We start from the raw sequence: 23,893 nt of genomic DNA on the forward strand, positions 1-23,893 counted from the left end.
TGAGCTACAACCCCCCCTCTTGTAATCTTTTCTTCGTCTCTCTCTTTCTCTCTCGTTTTCTCAATACAGGTACCAAGGTGGAATTCTAACATGGTATCAGAGCCGAGATCTGTCTAAGGGCCGGAAAAAGTTTTTGTCAGGTGCGACAATCAGAGTTTAGCACGTCTTCATCTTCTTCCTTCAGCCAACCCCCTTCATCTCCTTCATCTTCTTTAGCCGAACCATCAAAGACCGAGATCCTTCAGCGAGTCCTCTCCATCTTCTTCAGCCGAACCCATCAACAACCCAATCTGAAGCCCTCATCTCTTCTAAACAGGAGTTCTGACATCCAATCGAAATTTTAAGTTTTTTTTTTCGCTTCTCCCCTTATCTACTCTTCTTCTTCCTTCATTCTTCTTCTCTTTCCTGAATTATTCTGTGCACCCACACCTCAAGTGGGTCTGTTTCTCTCTTGGATCTGAGGCTCACGTGAATCCTGTTCACGTGAACCCAAACGGTAAAAAGGAGTGGTTGTGTTTCACGTGAATCGCTGAATCGACTCACGTGAAACACCAGACCAATCACGATCCCTATTTCATTTTATTGATATTGCCTGTTTGACATTTCTTTATTGCTTGTCTGTTTGATCTTCCTGTGTCCACCCTTCTCCTCGTACTTGCACATTCAAATATATGTTTACTGTATAGTTCCCTTCTTGATTCTTATTTCTGCAAATACATTTAACGTGTCAAGGTGTTTTTCACATGTCGTTGAATAGCACTTTTCATAAGTTGAACATCAATTCCTGCATCCTCTGATTCTGACAATTTACGACCCTCTGTTCCAAAAAAAAAGTTAGAATTTTTTGTGGATACTCCTGTTGATTCTAATTCTCAATGGATTCTTATCACTCTCAATCAAACCTTTCTTCAAGTTTTCTCAACCAGCTTGTTTCTGAAAAGTTAAACATCTCAAATTTCTTGATTTGGAAGAGACAAATTATTCCTTTCATAAGGAGTCAAGGCCTCTTAGGTCACCTGGATGGAACCACTTCAGTCCCGCCAGAATTTATCCTGAGAGAAGAAAAAGATGACCAAGGGGCTAGTTCAACCGTGTATGTCAAAAATGTTGAATTTCTCAATTGGGAAAGAAAAGATCAATCAGTTGCATACATCACATTAACTCTGTCTTAAGAGATTCTCGTTGCCATTCCTGACAATTGTACAACGTTACAACTCTGGGAACGACTGGTTTAGATGTATTCACAGGTTTTTCAAGCAAGGGTGGTCTTTCTAAAAAGGGAATTTCAGTTGCTAAAAAAAGATTCTATGACCATCATGGAATATTTGAACAAGATAAAGATCATCACAGACCATCTTGCAGTTATAGGGTGTGCTGTTAGTGATAATGACATGGTGCAACAAACTCTGAGTGGATTGGGATCTGACTACAATATGATAGTTACATCACTACTGTGCCTTCCTGTTCTTCCCACCTTCGATGAGGTACAAGCCAAATTGATCCAGTATGAAATGACTCTGAAGGGATTCTCTGAAGAAACTCATAATCATCCAAATACTCAAGAAGTTTTGACCACAAGAGTGACTTATGGTAGAGGACGGGGACGAGGAGGACAAGGGCGAAGTGGACACAGAGGGCGTGGTTTGCTTCCCACTCCAAACATGTCAGCTCATGCACAGGGACCAAGATCCATTCCTACTTGCTTCCTTTGTAACAAGAAGGGGCATATCAAGGCGAATTGTTGGCATAATCCAGAGAATAAAGGAAAGGGTTCGCAGACAGATACCAAAAGAAAGTTCACAAATACCAGAGACAGTGGAGAGATTAAAGATTTGCTGATATCTGCCTTGTCAGAGTTAAAATTGAAGCAGAGTGATGAAGGCACATGATTTGTCGATTCAGGGGCAGCAACTCATGTAACCGGCGATGCAGGTAAAATTTCTAACTCTATTCTTTATTTTAGAAAAAGTAAGATTGTTACTGGAGATGGATCCCACCATCCTGTTTCTCATGTAGGAAAGACTGTCATTCCCATGTCACATTCCACTCTTACTCTTTCTGACGTTCTTCATGCTCCTGACATTAAGAAAAATATTCTCTCCGTCTCCAAACTCATTGATGATAATAATGCTTCAGTTGAATTCACTTCATTCTCTGTGCAGGTCAAGGACCTACGCACGAGGGAAACATTCGCTGAAGGCACAATCTGGGTTCTAAAGTATATATATTTTAAAAAAAAATATATAAAAGATAATTTTTTTTAGTTTTTATACATTTTTTGTCCTAAAAAATGAACAAAAATAGACTCGGTCAACGTTGACCGAGTCCAAAAAGTGGACGGACTCGGCCTCGACTCGTTGATCGAGTCCGACTCGGCGTTGACAGAGTCCGAGCCGAGTCCGAAGCCGCACCCGTGTCGGGGCGTGTCGACTCGGGTGCGGCGCCTTCTTAGCCGAGTCCGTGTGACATAGGTAGTCATAAATGTTCTAGTTGTCTTTCATGCAAGAGTCATGTATTGCCTTTCAATTCCATTAATAAGAGAGCTTCAAAACTTTTTGAGATTATTTGTTCTGATGTGTGGGGACCCGCCCCAATTGTCTCTGGGTCTGGAAGCAAATATTATCTAATCTTTGTTGATAGTTATTCTCGATACACTTGGATATATTTCATAAAAAATAAGTCAAAAGTCTTCTTTTTGTTTCAAAATTTTCTTTCCTTGGTCAAAAATCAATTTTCTGAATGCATTTAATTTTTTCAATGTGATGGAGGTGGGGAATTCTCATCCCGTGATTTTATTTCTTTTCTTCGAAATAACGGAATAGGAAGAAGGGTGCCCTGCCCTCACACTCCTCAACAAAATGGCATTGCTGAACGAAAACATAGACATATCGTTGAAAGTGTCATGAGTATGCTTCATGACAGCAATCTTTCCACCAACCTATGGACAAAAGCTTTTCATTCTGCCGTGCATGTTATAAATAGATTGCCCATGGTCGTTCTGAAAAATAAGTCTCCTTATCAGTGTCACTTTGGAGCTCATCTTAGTTATCATGATCTGTGTGTTTTTGGATGTGTTTGCTATGTGCATATTGATCGGTCCCTGAGAAACAAGTTTCAGGACAAGGCCCAGAAGTGTAGGTTTATGGGATACGCAAATGACTACAAAGGATATAGGTGTTATGAAGGGACTATTGGGGATGAATTGATATACTCACCACAGCCATATGGCAAAGATGAGCACAGACTCACTGTATATTGCGATGCAGACTGGGCAGGAGACCCTGACGAACGAAGATCTACATCAGGATATTGTGCCTTCATTGGAAGAAATTTAGTGTCTTGGAGCAGTAGAAAACAAAAAGCTATCGCTAGATCAAGTACTGAGGCTGAGTATAGATCTATGGCTGCTGCTACTGCCGAAGCCACATGGATCAGACATCTACTAACTGAAGTAGGAGAAAAGATCTCCCACACTATCTTGCTATGTGACAACCAAAGTGCTATAAACATGTCATTCAATACAGTAAATCACAGTCGTGCTAAGCACATTGAGATTGACCAACAATTTGTGAGACAAAAAGTTAATGAAAAAGAGATTGAGCCTGAGTTCGTCAATATTGAAAGACAAGTTGCGGACCTATTTACGAAAGGGTTAACAAAGGATCGTTTTTGGATGCTTAAAGGCAAGTTGTGTATGGTCCATAACCATCATCAACTTGAGGGGGGGGGGGTGAAAAAGGTGAACAGTGTTTCGGGTCTGGATCTTGTACCAGACCCGATTTGTATCCGGGTTCGGATATTACACCAGACCCGACCCGACCCAAAATGTAAACTTAAGTGTATTAATATAGCCATTAGGTCACGATTTCTGAATAAAGAAATTGTGAGCCGCAACCCCCCTCTTGTAATCTTTTCTTCGTCTCTTTCTCGTTTTCTCAATACAGGTACCAAAGTGGAATTCTAACAGATACATCATGGTGGAACGAGGATGTCAAATTAGCTATTAAGGTTAAAAGAGAGTGTTATAGAAATCTAAGTAAGAGTCGTGATAATGAGAATTTGGAGAAGTATATGATAGCAAAGAAGGAAGCTAAAAAAGTACTTCGAAATGCGAGGGATAAGGTATATAAGGAGGTTTATGACAAGTTGGATACCAAAGAGGGCAATAAGGATATTTATAGGCTTGCAAAGATGAGAGATAGGAAATCGAGGGATCTGGGTATGGTTAGATGTATCAAATATAAAACGCAAAGGGTTTTAGTCAAAGGCGAGGAGATTAATGAGAGATGAAAATATTATTTTGATAAGCTATTTAACAGAAGTCATGCTCAGGATCTTGGAGACTTCTCCATTCCTTTTCATGAGATAAATCGTGACTTCATGCACAAGATTCAAAAGAAAGAAATTGCAGAGGCTTTGAAGAAAATGAAATCAAGAAGGGCAGTTGGCCCAGATGGTATACCTATAGAGGCTTGGAAATGCTTGGGAGAGAAAGGTTTAGAATGGTTGACAAATCTTTTTAACAAGATTTGGCGGACAAATAAGATGACTATTGAGTGGAGGAAGAGTACTTTGGTGCTTCTATATAAGAATAAGGGTGATATACAAGATTGCATAAACTATCGTGGTATAAAACTCATGAGTCATACTATGAAACTTTGGGAGAGGGTGATTGAGTATAGGTTGAGGAAGGTTGTCATGATATCGGAGAATCAATTTGGTTTTATGCCTGTAAGATCAACTATGGAAGCTATACATCTTCTTAGACAACTTATTGAAAGATATAGAGAGAGGAACAAAGATTTGCATATGGTTTTTATTGATTTGGAGAAGGCATACGATAAAGTATCTAGGGATGTTCTTTGGTGGACAATGACGAAGAAATGTGTTTCTCTCAAGTACATTAGTATAATTATAGATGTACGAAGGAGTAGTAACCAATGTCCACACTTGTGGAGGGGTGACAAACAATTTTCCTATAACGGTTGGGTTACATCAAGGATCTGCATTAAACCCTTTCCTATTTGCTATAGTGATGGATGAGCTTACGAGATCAATTCAAGAAAATGTGCCGTGGTGTATGTTGTTTGCTGATGATATTGTTTTGATTGATGAGTCTAGAGTTGGGGTTAATGCTAAGTTAGAATTATGGAGACAGACATTGAAAGCAAGAGGTTTTAAGTTAAGTAAGAGTAAGACAAAATATATGGAATGTCGGTTTAGTAAGCAACGAAGTAGTGATGAGAGTGTAGTGAAGCTTGGTGAGCTAGAAATACCGGTGGATGACTGTTTCAAATATTTGGGATCTATCATTCAAAAGTATGGACAAATTTGATGAAGATGTAAATCATAGGATAAAGGTTGGGTGGATGAAATGGAAATGTGCAACTGGAGTGTTGTGCGATCGTAGAATGCCATTGCGGTTGAAGGAAAAGTTTTATAGGACGACAATTAGGCCCGCTTTACTATATGATACGGAATGTTGATCTGCCAAGAGGCATCATATTCAAAAAATGCGTGTAGCGGAGATGCGTATGCTTAGATGGATGTGTGGAAATACAATAAAAGATAAGATTCGAAACAAGAAGATACGTAAGAAGGTAGGCGTTGCATCCATTGAAAATAAGATGAGAGAAAATCGTTTACGGTGGTTTGGACATATTCGGCGAAGGCCTAATGATGCTCCAGTTAGAAGGATGGAGAAATGGGAAAATATATTAGTTAAAAGAGGTCGGGGTAGGCCTAAGAAGACTTGGATGGAGATGATAGGAAAGGATATGAATGCTTTGAACCTCACCGAGGACATGGCATTGGATAAAAATGATTTGAGGAGAAGGATTCATGTGGAAGACCCAGAATGATTTTCTTTTTTGGTTCATATCGCCGACCCCAATTGTTTTGGGATGAAGGCGTAGTTGTTGTTGTATAAACATATGTCACAAATTTGGATAGGAAGATGTCCAGGGATAGTTGAGTTATTCAAGTTAGAGCGGACTAATTGCGGTTTTTATTTCTCCTTTTCTCTTCCTTTCTGAACTTCTCCATGTAGAAATTCTACTTGAAATCTACATCTTAGAGCTGCCTGCAGCCAATCAATTGGGTCTAAACATCTAATTTTGGACCAGAAATACAGACTTGAATAATGAAATCTCATGTCTAGAGCACCAATGCTGATGTTCCCACCTTACTGTTGATATGTGCAACACTAGGCTGATGTCATCAGTCCTGTGTCAGCCATTTGGTCAGATGCATATACATGGATACAGGTTACCAAACAAGAAAAGGATGCTGAAAGAGGTTTGAATTTTCATTCTGTGAAGTTCTGATGATCAGTTTGTTACTATGGCATGCACCTTATCCTAACAAAATTATTTGTTCCATTGAATGCAAGTGATGAATCTCAGGCCAAAATAATTTTGGTGTCTCTGTGAAAGAGTGATGTGCGTAGAAGTTGGGGAAGCAAAGCAATGTGACTAAAGTTAGAAGATGACCTCTGAAGCAACATATTTGACTGAGTTTAGAAGACCTGTTTGTTAAAATATGCATATATATATATATATATACATATACTTATATATATATACATTCGTATATATATAAGTATATATATACATATATGTATATATATACAGTTTCCCTTTTATTGAAATACCCGATAGGGGTATTCTTGTAAAACCACAATGTAACTTTTTCTTTTTTACTTTTTCTCTTTTTTCTTTTTTCTTTTTTCCTTTTTTTATTTTCTCCTTTTTGTAAGACCACAAGGGCCCCACACTTGTAGTCGTTGGGGCCCCAACGGTCAGATTTATGACCGTTGGGGCTCCCAACGACTACAAGGGAGCCCCTTGTGGTCCCTTCCTTTAGTCTCCCTCCTCTATAAATAGAGGAGGTATTCTCCTCTTGTAAGCATTGGGTTTTTCACCCTTCTCTTCCTTTCTTCAATAAATCCAACTTATGACTTTAGGTCATTTTCTACTTTTGAGAGTTTTGTGTGTGCACTTTTAGTGTTTGTGTTCTTGGCTCTTGAGGTCACTCTTAAAGAGTGCTTTTTACTCCATTGGTGCTTCCGCCTCTTTTCATTACACTGTTATGATGTTTATGATCTAGGGGGAGCTTGTGTGTTCAATAGCTCATGGTGCTTAATGAGCTAGCATCTTCTAAAAAGTTTGTTGGGTGTGATACATGAGGGCATTTGTTTAATATTGATAATTGGATATATAATATCTTTGCACATCTAGGTCATGGATCTGATTACTTGCAAAAGTGGCACATCTGAAAATTGGTGCTGGTGTTGGTGACAAGACAAGGGCTGGACTCCGTCATAATGTCCACCAAAAACCTGTGCATGCATGAAAATACAAAATTGTTTACATAAGGACTGAATTTTAAGAGTTAGCAATGTTTATGTTGCCATCAAAGTTTTCATGCAAGGGACTTTTGCCTTTTGTTCCCACGATAGGGGACTATATTTATATAATCTCATTGCACATGCTTTCTGCTACCAGGAAGCTGGAGAGCAGCACCGGAATATGAGGTTATTGAATGGCCTTCTACGTTTGCATCGAGAAGTAAGGTAATAAAAAATATATTCTCTCAGTTTGGTAGCATTGTCTTTTTTTTTGTGGATCATTTTCGTTCTTTGGTTTTGATAGTTACTGTTATTGCAGTCCAAAGTTAGCAGCATGCGCAGATGACTTTTCTTCTGTTTATCCTGGATCAGCCCTTGGTTTGGGAGCAGTTTGCAATCTTATTGTATCTGCCGTTGCTTGCTGGCCTGTGTATGGATGGACACCAAGCCTCTTTCAGTGCTTGCTGGAAAATGGTCCATCCAACGTATCGTTAGCCTTGGGCCCAAAAGAGGCTTGTAGTCTTCTTTGCCTTTTGGTAAGCATTTCGACTCTTTCAATTAACTTTCCCTTGGCTAGGAAATCTTTTTAGGAAGTTTTGATTCATGCCCTTTTTTTTATCCTAAAATGAATTCTTTGGTTGGGGCCAAAGGCTTTGATCCATGTTAAAAGTAATTGATATTATATGCAAGGTTGTAAGTATCATATCGTTACTCGTATCAGTCGGTCCCAAAGTAAGACCGTATCGTATCGTAAAATATCATAATTTTTTTTTCAAAAAATCAAAAAAATCTATAAAAATCAGAAAAAATTAGCAAAAATTCTATAAAAATCATATAAGATGAAACAATGATAAATTGCACAAAATACAACCATAAAATTACATATGAAGCATTTATGTCTCTACGAGCCGCATAAGATATCATCAAACATCGACTAATATAGAATCATACATAATTTTGCAGGCTTAACTCACAAGAACAATGCAAAATATTAAATATCTTGCAATTAAGAACATGTCACAAGACTTGTACTTTTATATTACATAAACAAAAACAAAATAACCAAGTTTATGAACAATTAAGTGTTAAATAACCAAGTTTTTTTAAAACATGTTATTATAAAACCTCAATAATCATAATCATCTTCTTCTTCTTCTTTTCTTATTTTTTCAACATCCACATCGTCTTCAAGATACGTGGGGTCTTCATCATTTACCTCCAATGCTCCTTCCAAGTTAATCCATTGAATGTCACCTTCATTCAAAAGAGTCCCTACTTCTTCCTCAACTTATGCATCCAAGTCATCAAAATGTTTAAAACTGATGGAATCAAATTGCTTTTTGTGCCTCGTTGATTATAACTTTTCGATTTACCTAAAAGTGGTGGAAATACACTCTTAAGTGAAAAAATTGTGAAAATGCACTATTGAGAAAATCGCAAAAGCCCTCTCCTTTGCGCACAAATCGGCCTCCAAATCGATCTCACGACTCCTAAGGTGCGTGATTTCCCTTCTAATAGCCTCTAGACAAATAGAGAAGTCGGTCCTCAAGAGTCCTTTAAAACCCAAAACTTAAAAAGTTTCGGGTCTTTTTTAAATACCTCACACCTGTATCGTACGATATGCCCATTATCGTACGATTCTGCACGATAGATGGGTGTATCATACGATACACCCGATACAGGTACAATACGCACTCGTATCGCGATATGAGTGTGTATTATATCATATTTCCAAAAAGTAACGATACGTATTGTACCGTACACCACTGATTATATGAGTTATGAATATAGACCCGTTTGAAACCCGCCAGATGAAGGGAATCTATATGTCAGAGCCACCTATATCGTTCAAGGTAATTTCTCGAGAAGAGTTTTTCTCGGACATATTTTCAAAAAGTGATATTTCTTGGGAAAACCTCACAAACTTTAAAAATCGAAAAATATAAATAATAATAAGACAAATAGGAAAATAATAGGTTTTCTATTATCTTTATTGCCAAAAGATAAAGAAACAAGTTTTAAAAGTTTTTAAAATACAAAAGAAACCAAAAAATAGAAAAACTGAACTTAAAGTATATAAAAACAATTTTAAAATGTTGAAAAAATATCATGATGATTTCATTTTGGCAATATCACGATATGTTTCCAATATTATCGGCCTACATAAGATTGGCAATAATATCACTATATTTTCAAAATATTGGCGATATCAGTGACGATGCTACATCATTTTTTTATGGGTATTCTGGGGGATTAACCTTCGTGGGATTCAAATCTGGGACACTTGGGTTATGATAGTTCAATCTAATCATCCATCTTTCTCATTCAACCACAACTATATATGCCACTTTGAAGGATCCTCTTGCACCTATTGTCAGCACCCTCTGAATCTTTATGACATACATATCACTTTTTGGACTTCCAAAAGGAAAATTTCCTAGGTGATAGGGTATCCCACACATTATTACAAAGGAGAGAGCAAAGGAGATAAAAGCTATATGGTTTTGATTACTACTAACTGTTTTATTTTCCCCATTTTATATTCCAGGGTGATCTCTTTCCTGAAGAAGGCATTTGGCTTTGGAAGAATGGGAGGCCTTCTCTAAGTGCTATAAGAACACTTGGTATTGGAGCATTAGTCGGGCTTCATAGGGAGAGGGATATCAATTGGTATATGCAGCCTTTACATTTTGAGAAGCTGCTCAACCGGTTATCACCACTGCTTGATAAAATTGCACAAATCACCCTGCATTTTACTTTCTCTGTATGTCTGTGTTTTTGGTCTGGTTAATAAGTGTTGTAATATTATCAATAATGTCATATGCTAATTCATCTTGTTTTTCTTTCTGATAGGCGTTGGTTGTTATAAAAGATATGCTTCGGGTGTTGATTATCCGTGTTGCATGTCAAAAATTGGAATATGCAGTGATTCTAGTGCGTCCAATACTTTCTTGGCTTGATGATCATGTTTCAGAATCATTCCCTCTATCAGATATGGATGTTTTCAAGGTGATTTTTTTTCTTTTTTCTTTTAATGAGGAAAAATGATCCATTAAGAAATGTATTGAAATAAATATTAAATAATTACTCTTCCACCTTCATTAGGTCACCTACTCGTATAGAGCCCAGATCTTGTTAAAAATAAAAAAGTGAAAAAAGTATCCGGTTTGTATAATACAATACTAATACACCCTTGAAATTAGCTTCAGGGGGTGTATCATATTAATTTTATGTCTAAAAAATGCTATGCCGCTACTTCCAACATTGATGTCAACCACAATGCGGATAATTGTCATTGCATAGGATATATGATTTGTTAGTCTTGGTGCTACCAACTTCCAAGCTTTGCTATCAGCTTTTTCACTTCACTTTTTCAATGTTACCTCATATCACTCATCTCTTGTAGACAGTCTTTTTGTATTGGTATTCTCATTATTTATAAATTTGAAATCTTATTTCATTTAAGGGCAGCAACCTCTCCCATTTAGGATTTTACAGTGATGGCATCATTACCCTTCTTGCCTCGCTTGGTGGCTATAAGAGGCTTTTGTCAGTCTTCTAGTATGATCTTGTTCCATGTTTTATGAAACTTGCGTTTCATGCCCTTGTTCCTAAAAAAACTTTATCTTTTTCATCAAAAAAGTTGAATATCTCTAGTATATTCTTTCTATAACATAATTTTTTAGGAGAGTTACCTTTTCTATGCTCATAATCCCTTTTGCACTGCATAGAAGAAACTTGAGTGCAAGGTAGGAAAAAGAAAAAAACTAGGCTCTCCTCCAGATGCTTCTTGATGATGAAGAAACCTATCATTGGCATTCACTGGGTAGTCTTTGGGAAATACAGTAAATCTTTGAAAAAAAATCCTTTTCCCCTGATATTGTTTCTAAAGTATGTTCCAAGATGCTCCTCTCGGCCTAGTCCTTTTTCTCAACACTGAATTGAAAGCTGAATTCCCTACTTGCAATCTCCATCTGCATTGTGGAGTAATTGACCAAATCATATATCTAATTCGATCGTAGCGCAGAATCAGAAAATTTAGCTGGCTAAATGTTTTATTTTGTGTTGTTTGTCTAACATGCAGGTTTGGCTGTTCTATTACAGGTTCAGAGGCTACTTTTCTTTCTTGCTAGTTTGCTTGAACATCCATGTGGAAAGGTGATTTGACCTTGTCCCATGTTTTGTGATCATTTCTGTCACCCACATGAAACACTTTCCACTGATCATCATGTTGCTGCTTCTCATGCCAGATGTTGTTGTTGAAGGAGGGAATAGTTGGTTTTCTTGGAAAAACAATTGGGCAGATTGCTGATGCATTAACTGCAGATGAAAAGCTGATGGTGGAAAATAATGTTCCAGTAAAAGGCTTTCATAGACTTACTGCATGGTGTTTGCCTGTATTTAAGTCCTTTGAATTGATTTGTGATCATGGAACACCTGTACCATCTCTGGAAATGCTTGAAAAGTGAGAACGATGGATGGCATTTTGTAATGACTTCAATCCTGAGTTAAATTTCTTGCTTTCATGATTAATATGGATTCCTCTATCCATATGCAGGTGCCATGATGATTGCCCAACTGTGGGAGATTGCTGTTCTATATGTGGCTATGTCCTTGAGTTTTGTCAGGCATGTGTTTTATACCTAGTGCTGTTTCTTTGCTCTTGGTAGTGTATCTAATATGCTGGAAATGGATTGTTATCTGATCTTGTGTGGTTTCACTTTTGGTCTGGTAGCAATTGTTAAATTTCTTGCCCATAACCTTGAAGATGCAGAGTCTTGCACAGGACATCCCTATAATGAGTACTATCTGGTACAGTGGATTAGATAATTGTTGGCGCTACACATCCTGGCCTTCTTTGCTTCAGTGTTTTATATTTGTGTTTCTAAAGGCATGCCTGTGAATTTTATCTTCATTGCCTCCATTCTGTGGCATAACTAACTCTGCTAGACAACTAAACTTGTGGTGTTTCTTTTAATCTGTCCATGTCTATTTTACATAGACACACGGTAAACTGCCCAGCATACTCGTGTCTACACACTTGGGTATAATGAAACAGGAAAAAGTACACAAATGGATGCCTCTAATGGCTGCAGGAATACACAAGAGTGCACAAGTACAACATACCACTTATGGGCAAGATACAAACTCACACAAGCACAAGCCACTAAAGGGCTACACAATATAAAAAATAAATAATTTATTTATCACTAAAATGCTTGAGAAAGCATAAAGAATACAATGGGAGAGATCCCATATTTATATAGCAAGAACCTGGTCCAACTAGCCGTTGGGCTAGTCCCAACAGCTAGAAAGCTATGTCACATCGGTGCGGGTGCGGGTGCGGCTGAATTTCAAAATTTTTGGACACGGGGACACGGATATATATATATATATATATTTAAAAAAAATATTTCTACACAGTCTGGTAAAGACGGTGCTCTGCACAGTTATCTACACAGTCTGGTAAAGACTGTGCAACACAGTCTGGTAAAGACTGTGCTCTGCACAGTCTTTTTCTCTAAAGACAGAAGTATATAAAAAATATATAAAAGATATATATTTTTTAGTTTTTATACATTTTTTGTCCTAAAAAATGAACAAAAATAGACTCGGTCAACGTTGACCGAGTCCAAAACAAGGACGACCTCGACCTCGACTCGTTGACTGAGTCCGACTCGGCGTTGACCTAGTTTGGGCCGTGTTTGAAGCCGCACCCGTGTCGGGGCGTGTCGACTCAGGTGCGGCGCCTCCTTAGCCGAGTCCGTGTGACATAGCTAGAAAGCCATACAAAATAAAAGGAAAAAAACTAATTTACGAAGCCCTAATTGGAAGGTACTATTACATGATAGAAAATGACGAAAATGCCTCTAAGGGGCATGGCTTATTACATGCATGACATAAGAATAATATATATATATATATATATATATATATATATATATATATATACATACAAATTGACACTCCCCCTTAAACTTGCGGTGTGATAACAAAAAGTTTATCTAGTAGGAAGTGAAACCGAGGTGACAGAAGCGCCTTGGTGAAGAAATCTGGCAATTGATATTCTGAGGTGACATAAGGCAAAGTATTAGTCTTCAAAAATTCTTCACGTAGATAGTGACAATCCATTTCAATATGTTGAGTCCTTTCATGAAATATATGATTGCTAGCTATGTACATGGCACTTTTGTTGTCACAACATAGTCTTGAGGGTGACTGCAAGTAAACCCGCATGTCTTCAAATAATCGTCTCGGCTATACGATCTCTGATATTGTGGTAGTCATAACATGATATTCAACTTTAGTAAATGACAATGATACTTTCTGTTGCTTTTTGCACTTTCAAGACACCTGAGTCACCTAAAAAACACAGAAACCATTAGTTGAGCATCTATCATTAGGATCTCTTCTCCAATCTGAATCTGACTAAGCAATTAATTCAAGTAAATTGTGGTAAGAGAGTGCTGAAAATTAGCTGAGTTATATCAAGTCGGGTGATAGTCAAGTAAGTCAATGCTCCAATCATCTGGTAATACAGAGTCAGATCTTTCAAAGGTAATCAATCATCTTTTATCTTGGCATTGATTTCATCAGTGATTCCTAACTTGTCAATAATTTCAGTAGCAAACTTAGTTTGGGTTAGTAAATATCCTTGTGGAGAATATGCCACCTTAATTCCGAGGAAGAATGTAAGAAATCCAAGATCAGTCATCTCAAAATGTTCTTTAAGTGTATTTTTAATATGGTGAACTACTTGTTTATCTCCACTAATAATGATCGTATCATTGACATAAAGAAGCAGAATAATGATACCTGCATTAGATTTCTTAATAAATATAACAATGTCAATATAACAATATTTAAATCCAAGTGTATTCATTACAAAGTTAAATCTATCATACAAGGCCTTAGGAGCCCGATTTAATCCATACAAGGCTTTTCTTAAATGAAGTACCTTTTCAGATGAAATCTCATATCCAGTAAGGGAATTCATATACACCTCTTCTTTTAATTCCCCATTTAAAAATACATTCTTTATATCCATGAGATAAATGACCCAACCCTTGACAACAACTACAACTATGAGAGTTCTAACTGAGGTCATCTATAATCTATAGCATACTCTTGAGAATAGTCTTTAACTACTAATTTTGCCTTATATCTTTCTAAATTCTCATCACTTTGGCCTTGATTTTGTAAACCCATCTACAATTTATGGTTTTCTTTTCTTTGGGTAAATCTTTTTGTAATGGAACAAAAAATACACAATAAGTGGCTTTTATGGCTTACAACCATACAAAAAGAGCACAAGCAAAGTCCACTTATGGGTCAATACAAATCACATGCACAATAGCCTCTTATGGGTTTGGAATACAACATAATATATAAGGTTTTATATATTCAAATGTGCTTGAGAACAAGCATGCATAATAAAGGGAGAGACAACCCTTTATTATAGACAAAAAAGAACACTTATAACCAGTGTTGTGAAAAGCGTTGAGGCGTAGCGAGGCGCTCAACCAAAAACCGAGGCGAGGCGTAAGCCTTGAGGCGTAAAGCGTAAGCCTCAAAAAAAATTTTTGAAAACTTTTAAAAAATTATAAAAAAATATCTAAAAATACAAATAAATAAAGAAATGCGTTATTGATGAAATTGACAACCAATAAGAAATAGAAAATGTCAAATAAGTACTAAAAAATATAAGATTAACATATAAAAGTAACTAAAACCTGATTACATAACTAAAAAATATATGAGATTAGCCTACAAAAGTTAAAATATATGGGATTAACCTATAAAAGTTAAAATATATGAGATTATTCTAAAAAATATGAGATTAACATATAAAAGTAACTAAAAAATTGATTACATAACTGGAAAATATATGAGATTAACTAAAAGAAATTAAAATATATGAGATTATTCTAAAAAATATGAGATTAACGTATAAAACCAAACATCAAACCATGACAGTATATCATACACCTAACATCAAACCATGGCAGTAGAAGTAAATTTAGCCACAAACAACTTAGTTATTGTATTGTGGAATAATTAAAGATTGATAAAATTGATTAAATACTTAGTATCAAGAGCATTTACATTATTATGCCATAAAATAAGTTTGTTTGCATGTGCACACAGTGTTCTGGCCAATGAATAGAAACTCTAAATAAAGTAAAGTAAAAGGGTAAAGAAGACATGAGAGGGATCCCCAACATGAAAAGAGATCTGATATTTTTTTATGACATAAGAAGCGAACCAATACAATTAGCCAGAATCCTATATATTCCCAAACCTATACCATGTGCTTGAAGTTAGACTATTGGATTTGATTCCTGAATTAGTTATACTTGTCAAATTATGTGTTGAAAACTACGTTTCTATAAGCTAAGTAACCAGTGAAACTATGGTTCTCTTTACTGATCCAACTGTGATTTGCATCTTTTTATGAGACAGCGTGCAAAATACAACACTCCCAGTGTGGATGCTATTGAGAAAGCAAGAACAGTTCAACTGTTACAGTTGTATAAACTGCAGTGAAACAACCGTGACACTTTCATTAACGTGACACCCTTTTCTAAGATCTAGTTATTTAACTAATCCTAGGGATGATGTTTCTATATATATACCTATATATCCATTATTTTTGTAGAATAAGATTTAAGTCTGAGCAGCAAATTGGCCTATTGTTGGCCCATCTTTAAATTCTTGTATAATAGTCTACTGCACTTCTAATCTTACTAAAAGTGAATCTAACTTATTGCTTATGACTTGAATAGTAAATTCCAGGACAAACTAATTAAAGTTGAACGATTAAACCTATACAAAGATTCTCACAAAGCACATATGAACAGACACACCACAGGGAGCACTTTGGAGTGGAGATAATAATAGATCGATAAGAGAATCCTGGTATTAATTCTGTGTAAAAAGGTCAATGTGGATATGATGAACATATAAGTGATCACTTTATTGAAGGGGAAAAGTGGGCATGAAAATCAATTATATAATTTCCTTCTTCGATAGGCATGTATCTATGGATTATATATAGAGAGATTCAGATGGCATATGCTAGCTGTTGGAGAGTATAATTTGCTAATGACATAGGATAAAGTTAATTACCCACTTAGTTCTTAATTTCATAAGGGGGTTTACTGTTTTCATACAACTTGCAAAAGATTGGTGTTTGAGTTGGACTCCCACTGCATAAAAGTTAGAAAAAGTTGGAGAGAAAATTCAATAGGACAAAACCAGTGTTATTAAAAGCCTCACCTTGAGGCGCGTACGCCTCACCTTGAGGCGCGCCTCGCTCTGAGGCGTACGCCTCAAGGCGTATGAGGCGTGCGCCTCAGGGCTTTTGCGCCTTATGCCTGCGCCTCAAGGCACAAAGCCCCTCGCCTTGAGGCGAGGCGCGCTTTTTGCGCCTTGAGGCGCGTTTTTAATAACACTGCTTATAACTGTTGGGATGCTTGATGCTCTCAACGGCTATAAATATAGTTGTTGGGAGCTCCCAATAGCTATGATGGTCAATAACCATTAAGCCTTACAAGGAAAATAAAAATAAGAACATACAAAGGCTTAAAGTTCCCTTAGTGGACACAATCTATTACATGGACTGAAAGACCAAAATACACCTAATGGATATAACCTATTGCAATAACAAAAATATACATGCACATTTATATGTGTGTATATATATATATATATATATATATGCACAAATCCTAATATATCCAATTTAACACCCCCCCTCAAACTTACAATATAATCATTGAAAGTTTGTCTAGTAAGACATGAATTCAGGGAGAAGGAAGTGCCTTGGTGAAGCCGTTGGCTAACTGAAACTCAGATGCTACGTAAGGTAAGATGATAGTCCTCTTGAGGTACTCTTCACAAACATAACAACAATTCATCTCAATGTGCTTGGTCCGTTCATGGAATGTATACTTGCCAATGATGTATATGGCGCTTTTATTATCATAACATAGTCTTGAGGGTGAGTTCATATACACCCCATGTCTTCTAATAATCTCCTCAACCATACGATTTCAGAAGTCATGATGGCCATGACACGATACTCAACTTCAATCATCGATAGAGATACTTTTTGTTGCTTGTATTTTCAGGATACCAACAAGTCACCCATAAACACACAAAAACCTGTGGTTGAGCGTCTATCATTGGGATCTCTCCTCAATTAGAATTAGTATAAGCAAATAATTCAAGCGAAGAGGAAGACGATAATAATACCCCTCTTGAAATAGAGGTTTGCAAATATCTAATAATGCACATAACAACTCTCATGTGCACAATCGTAAGGGAATGCTGAAACTGGTTTGTTGTGTTCTTGACATGAGAGATGTCAGGTCGGGTGATAGTCAATTATGTAAGAGCTCCAATCATTTGTCGATAAGGAGTAGGGTCATCTAAAGGGGTATCATCATCAATTCTCATCTTAGCGTTGATAACTTTAGGCATATCAACCCTCTTCTCATTTGTAATGCCAGACCTATCAATAATCTCAAAGGTAAACTTAGATTGAGTTAGCAAATAACCACACGCCGGGTAAGCTACCTCAATCCCAAAAAAATATTAAAGAAAACCTATATCGGCCATTTCAAAATTTTAATTTAAAACAATTTTACTATAACTAACTCTCTGTTTATCTTCACCAATGATGATCATGTCGTCAACATAGTGAAGAAGAATAATCATACTTGGCATTGTCAATATAATAGGATTTAAGACCAAGTTTAAGCAAAACTGAACTGAATTTATCATACTAGTCTTTAGGAGCCTGTTTTAAGCCATACAAGACTTTACAAAGATGAATAACCTTTCCTACGGGAATTTCATATCCTAGTCATATATACTTCTTCTTTTAGTTTATCATTCAAAAAGTCATTTCTAACATCCATTTGATAAATGTACCGATTCTTAATGGCAGCTACAACAATGAGAGTCCTACCTGAGGTAATCCTAGCCACAAGTGCGAAAGTCTCACCTAGAACCTTTGGTGACTAGCCTAGCCTTATACCATTCTAGGGAGCCATCGCTCTTAGTTTTAACCGTGTAAACCCACCTAGAACCTATAAACTTTTTTCCTTGTGGTATATCTCCTATTTGCCAAGTCTTAGATTTTTCTAAGGCTTCAAGTTCATGGTTCATGGCTTCTATCCATTCGGGATGACTTTTGGCTTGTTTGTAGGAAGTGGGTTTGAAATGAGAAAAGATTTTAGCTCGACATGCTCAGTACTGAGTAGAAAATGAGTTATAGGAGACAAATATATTTGGGGGTCTAGATTTCCTAGTAGATCTCCTAACACTTTGTGGCTCAAGGTTAGAGTATTGATCTAAGCCATTAGGTTGACTCTCGTTGCCTCTTGTATATTGAATTATAGGAGGTTCACTTCTATCTATATCATGGTCTACATCACCAGGGGTATGAATAATAGGTTATTCTTCATTAATATTCAAAGAATCTTCCTGAGGAAGTAATTCAAATAAAAATGAATAATTGTTAGCTTTCTTAGGCACATCATGATAAAAAAACTTTATTGCTCTAAAAAGGTAACATTTCTAGAAATATATAATTTAGTATTTTTGAAATCATAACACCTAAAACCTTTTTGGGCTTCACCATACCCAAGAAACACACAAGGAATATCTCGAGGAGATAATTTATCATTTTTTTTAAGTGAGAACAAAACATTTACATCCAAAAGTTCTTAATCTATAGTTATCAGGGGAGATTTTGTAAAGTTTTTCAATAGGTGTAATCTTTTGAAGTTTGACATAAAGGATTCTATATATAAGATAAACAATAGTAAAGGTGGCTTCGGCCCAAAACTCTTTTGGAGCATTTTTTGAGATTAGTAAGGTACAAGTAGTTTCAACAATATGCCTATATTTTCTTTTTGCCAAACCATTTTGTTGATGAGTATGATCACAAGATCTTTGGTGAACAATTTCATTTAGTTTTAAATATTTTTAAACTTATTTGGCATAAATTCTCCTGCCGAATCAGACCAAAAAATAGTTATATTAGATTGAAATAAATTTTTGACCAAGTTGTGAAAAGGTTTAAAGATCTCAAAAGCTTCACTTTTGTGCTTAAGAAAGTAAATCCATGTATAATGAGAATAATCATCAACAAAAATAACATAATAAGCAAAACCACCCTTAGATATAACAGGTGTTGAACCCCATACATCCGAGTGAATTAATTCAAGTTGTTTAGAGGCAAAAAATGTCCTTTCTTAAAAGAGAATTTCAAGAATACAATCAGAACAATTGAATTTCTCATTACAAAATTTTTGTAAATGAGGTACATTGGATAATTTAGATATGCTAGGATGATCTAGCCTTTGATGCCACAAAACAATATCCAAATCTTGTATATTATAAAAAAAAAGTTTTTGGAAGAATCAATCGATGCATGTAATAGAAGTTTGCTTCTCTATGGTCTTCCCCAATTTGCATCTCGGACTGGTGATCTTGTACCAAACATTGGTTCGATGAGAAGAAAATTCTACAACCATGATCGGCAATTTGAGAGAAAAATAATATTTAAATTTAGTTTTGTAACAAATCTGATTTTTGGTATAAAAATATTTGAAGAATTTTTTAATTTTTCAATACCGTTTATATCAAGAAAAGAGCCATCCACAGTAAAAACATTAGATACACTTGAGTTTTTTCATACATTTAGAAAGCAAAGCATTATTAGGGGTGCCAAGGAATTTTACATGGATGAGATGATGACGAAACCGCGACACCCGTGATAAAAGAGGAAGATCCCTTGAGAAGTAGTTGTAGAGCCTCCACCAGTTGGGATAAAGACATAGTTCCAATGGATTTGGAATCTTCATTAGCTCCACTCTTGTCTTCATGTGATGATTCTACGCTCGCCTTCACTCATCACTTCCTTTGAACTTAGGGCAATAAGGCTTTATGTATTACTTTGCTTTTTGGATTTTTTCTGTGAAACATTGAAAGCATGCACAATTAATTTTAATTGATTATGTTTTTTTATATATGTGTGACTTTGTTTTTGATGAATTTTTGTATAAAATCCTGAAAGTATGTTTAGTATTATGGATTATGTAATATGTTATTTATATATGTATGTGTATTGTGCTTTTGTGAAAAGGCTGAAAGTTAATTTTAGTTGATTATGTTTTTTTATATATATGTGACTTTGTTTCTGATGAATTTTTCTATAAAATCCTGAAAGCATATTTTGTTGATTATACTGAATTTTATATATATATATATATATATGTGTGTGTGTGTGTGTGTGTGTGTGTGTGCGCGTGTGTGTACAATTATATACCTATATTCTGGTTTTGTATATTAATGTATTTTGTGAAAGCATGTGTAGTTTTGTACTTGTGTGATGAAAACATCTTATTAGTAAAAGAATTAAACATATTTTTATGTATATTTTGTATACTTTATTACATTCTAATTGGGGTACCACTAGTCCAACTAGTCCTGCCTAGTCCTCAACTAGTCTTTTTAAGGGGTCTACCGACTAGGCACCGCCTAGAGCTTTCGACTACATAGCTCCCATCATCATTGCATGACTTCTCTTTGGAAAAGTGAGGCGGCTTGTAAGTATTTGTGTTGACTCCGGGTCTAGAAAAAACCAACACATTGTCTTTTGTCTCTTTGGATTCGGACATAGATCTTGTTTCCTCCATACAAACTTCGGCCAAGACTTCATGTAAGGGAAGATATTTTTTTCTTTCTTTTTTTTTACTTAGGTTGGCTGCCAGTCAAAGGTTGGCCCTGCCCTGATGAAACCCTAACCTCTCCAAGGAGGCGACGGGGAGAGAAAGATGACGAAGAAGAAGAAGGGGAGGAGGAGGAAGAGGATGAAGAAGAAGAGGATAGAGAGAGAGAGGCGGTGGGTAGTGCGGCTCCTTTCCTTTTTATTTTAAAAGTGAAATTTCATTACCCCCTCCCTTCATTTCTATCTTTTTAACTCCATCTTAAAAGTTTTTTCAGCCCCAAACTCTTCATTTCTCTTTTCATAACTATTTTAAAAATTTCTTCGACCCTATAATGAAATATGCGGAAAAGCAAAGAGTGCATTAAGCACTTACAACATCCACTAATGAACAAACAAAAAAGGGCTAACACCCAAACCCACAAGAGACAACACAACATAAAAATATAAATGTCTCTTATTGAAAGAGAGAGAGCTCTCAAGAGTGAAGAATACAAGAGGGGTTCACCCCTATTTATACACAAGAGAGGGAGAGGGAGAATGACCAAGAGGCCTTAAAAGGAGAGCCACCTAGGGGCTCCCCATGTAGTCGTTGGGAGCCCCCAACGGTCACAAATGTGACCGTTGGGAGCCCCATCGACTACATGGTGGGGCCCCTTTTGTGTGAGCAAAAAACATAAAAATAAAAAATATGTTTTACAAAAAATAAAAGGGAAAATAAAAGAGGAAAAACAAGTACCCCTATCAGGCACTTGTGAAATGACTAAAATACCCCTATCGGGTATTATATATATATATATATATATATATATATGAATTACATGTATTTTAACACCCTCCCTCAAGCTTTACAGGGATATAACCGAAAGCTTGTTAAGGAGAAACAAAAACCGAGGAGCCGCAAGAGCCTTGGTGAAGAAGTCCGACAACTGGTATTCTGATGTGACGTAAGGTAGTGCTATGGTTCCTCTTAGGTATTCATCACGAACGTAATGGCAGTCCATCTCAATATGCTTAGTACGCTCATGGAAGGTGTGGTTGCTTGCAATATAGATTGCGCTTTTGTTGTCGCAACACATCTTCGAAGGAGTAGAGATGACAATGCCCATATCACTGAGGAGGCTTCTTAGCCACACAAGTTCCATGGTTGTAGTGGCCATAGCACGATATTCTGCTTCCGTCGAGGACAAGGATACTTTGTGTTGCTTCTTGCATCTCCAAGAAATCATAGAGTCACCTAAGAAAACACAAAATCCGGTAGTTGAGACTCGGTCATTGGGATTTCCTCCCCAATCTGCATCAGTATACGCAATTAAATCAAGTGACGAGGCAGAGGAAAGAAAAACTCCCTTAGTTATGGTATTTTTGATATATCTGACGATCCTTAAGACTGCACTCATGTGCACGGTTGTAGGTGCATGTTGAAACTGACTGACAGAGTGGATGGCATGAGCAATGTCTGGCCGTGTGATAGATAAGTAGGTTAGAGACCCAACAAGTTGCCTGTAGGGAGTAGGATCCTCGAGAGGTGTTCCATCTTCCAACCTTAATTTTGCATTGATGACTTTTGGGGTTTCTGTCTTCTTATCATCGGAGATACCAGATTTGGAACAGATGTCAGCAACAAGTTTCATCTGAGAGAGAATGTACCCTCGAGGAGAGTACGCCACTTCAATTCCTAAAAAATATCTTAAGAAACCAAGGTCAGACATATCAAAATTTTCTTTCAAAACCTTTTTAATATCATTAATGCCTTGCTTATCACTTCCTGTGATGATCATATCATCAACATAAAGTAGTAAAATAACTACTGAAGACCCTGCACTTTTCACAAACAAAGCAGTGTCAGTATAACATGAACGGAAATTCAAACTTGTCATTACATTACTAAATCTATCATGCCAAGCCTTTGGGGCTTGTTTTAAACCATATAATGCCTTTTTAAGTTTGAAAATCTTATTTTTACCAATACATACTCCTGGTGGGGGATCCATGTAAACTTCTTATTTAATTCGCCATTTAGAAATGCATTCTTAACATCGAGTTGATAGATAGGCCATTTTTTTACTGACGCAATAGCAATAAGAGTCCTAACACTAGTCATTCTAGCAACAGGTGCGAAGGTTTCTTCATAATCTATACCATATTCCTGAGCATATCCTTTAGCAACTAACCGTGCTTTATAACGTTCTAATGAACCATCACTCTTGGTTTTAATTTTGAAGACCCATCTACATCCTATTGATTTCTTTCCAGTGGGTAACGAAGTTATTTCCCAAGTTTTTGCTTTTTCAATGGCACTAAGCTCTAAGTTCATGGCTTCAACCCATTGGGGAATATCTTTGGCCTCATTATAGTGTGAGGGTTCATGAAATGAATGCAATGCAATTAGACATGCTCTATATCTAGTAGTTAGGGACTCATAGGAAACAAACCTATTAGGAGGATTGGAGATCCGACTATATCTCCTTAAAGATATTTCTTCTATGTTGGATCCTTGAGAGTATTTTTCTAAGGCGCTCATCTGAGTTTGTTGACCACACCTAACATATGTTTGGATTGGTCTATTATTTTCATCTATAACATTATCAAGAGGGATTTCCTCTAGGTCATTCAAAGACTCATTAGAGATTTCCTCTTCTTGAGGAGTCTCATCTTCTTGAGATAGAAGATCAAACAAAAAAGTATTTTCACTTTCGGCAATATCTTTAGTTTTCACAAAACCATTTTCATTTTCCAAAAATGTTACATCTTTGGATACATAGAGTTTGTTATTTTTTAAGTCAAAACATCTAAAACCCTTT

General features: G+C 36.4%; 1 protein-coding gene across 2 annotated transcripts in view; it reads left to right on the forward strand.

The window, feature by feature from the left end:
• EMB2016 (mRNA methyltransferase EMB2016) overlaps positions 1 to 23,893 on the forward strand; it is an 87,495-nt gene that overhangs the window by 39,681 nt on the left and 23,921 nt on the right. For both annotated transcript variants that reach the window (XM_089988202.1, XM_089988201.1), the window contains exons 16-22: positions 7,506 to 7,573; positions 7,668 to 7,884; positions 9,897 to 10,112; positions 10,202 to 10,357; positions 11,453 to 11,506; positions 11,599 to 11,813; positions 11,907 to 11,976. In XM_089988202.1, coding sequence (XP_089844328.1) covers positions 7,506 to 7,573; positions 7,668 to 7,884; positions 9,897 to 10,112; positions 10,202 to 10,357; positions 11,453 to 11,506; positions 11,599 to 11,813; positions 11,907 to 11,976 — 996 coding nt within the window. The remainder of the gene's footprint in view (positions 1 to 7,505; positions 7,574 to 7,667; positions 7,885 to 9,896; positions 10,113 to 10,201; positions 10,358 to 11,452; positions 11,507 to 11,598; positions 11,814 to 11,906; positions 11,977 to 23,893) is intronic.

Source organism: Nuphar pumila, chromosome 14, assembly GCF_984573655.1.
Source record: "Nuphar pumila chromosome 14, dmNupPumi1.hap1.1, whole genome shotgun sequence".
Taxonomy (NCBI): domain Eukaryota; kingdom Viridiplantae; phylum Streptophyta; class Magnoliopsida; order Nymphaeales; family Nymphaeaceae; genus Nuphar; species Nuphar pumila.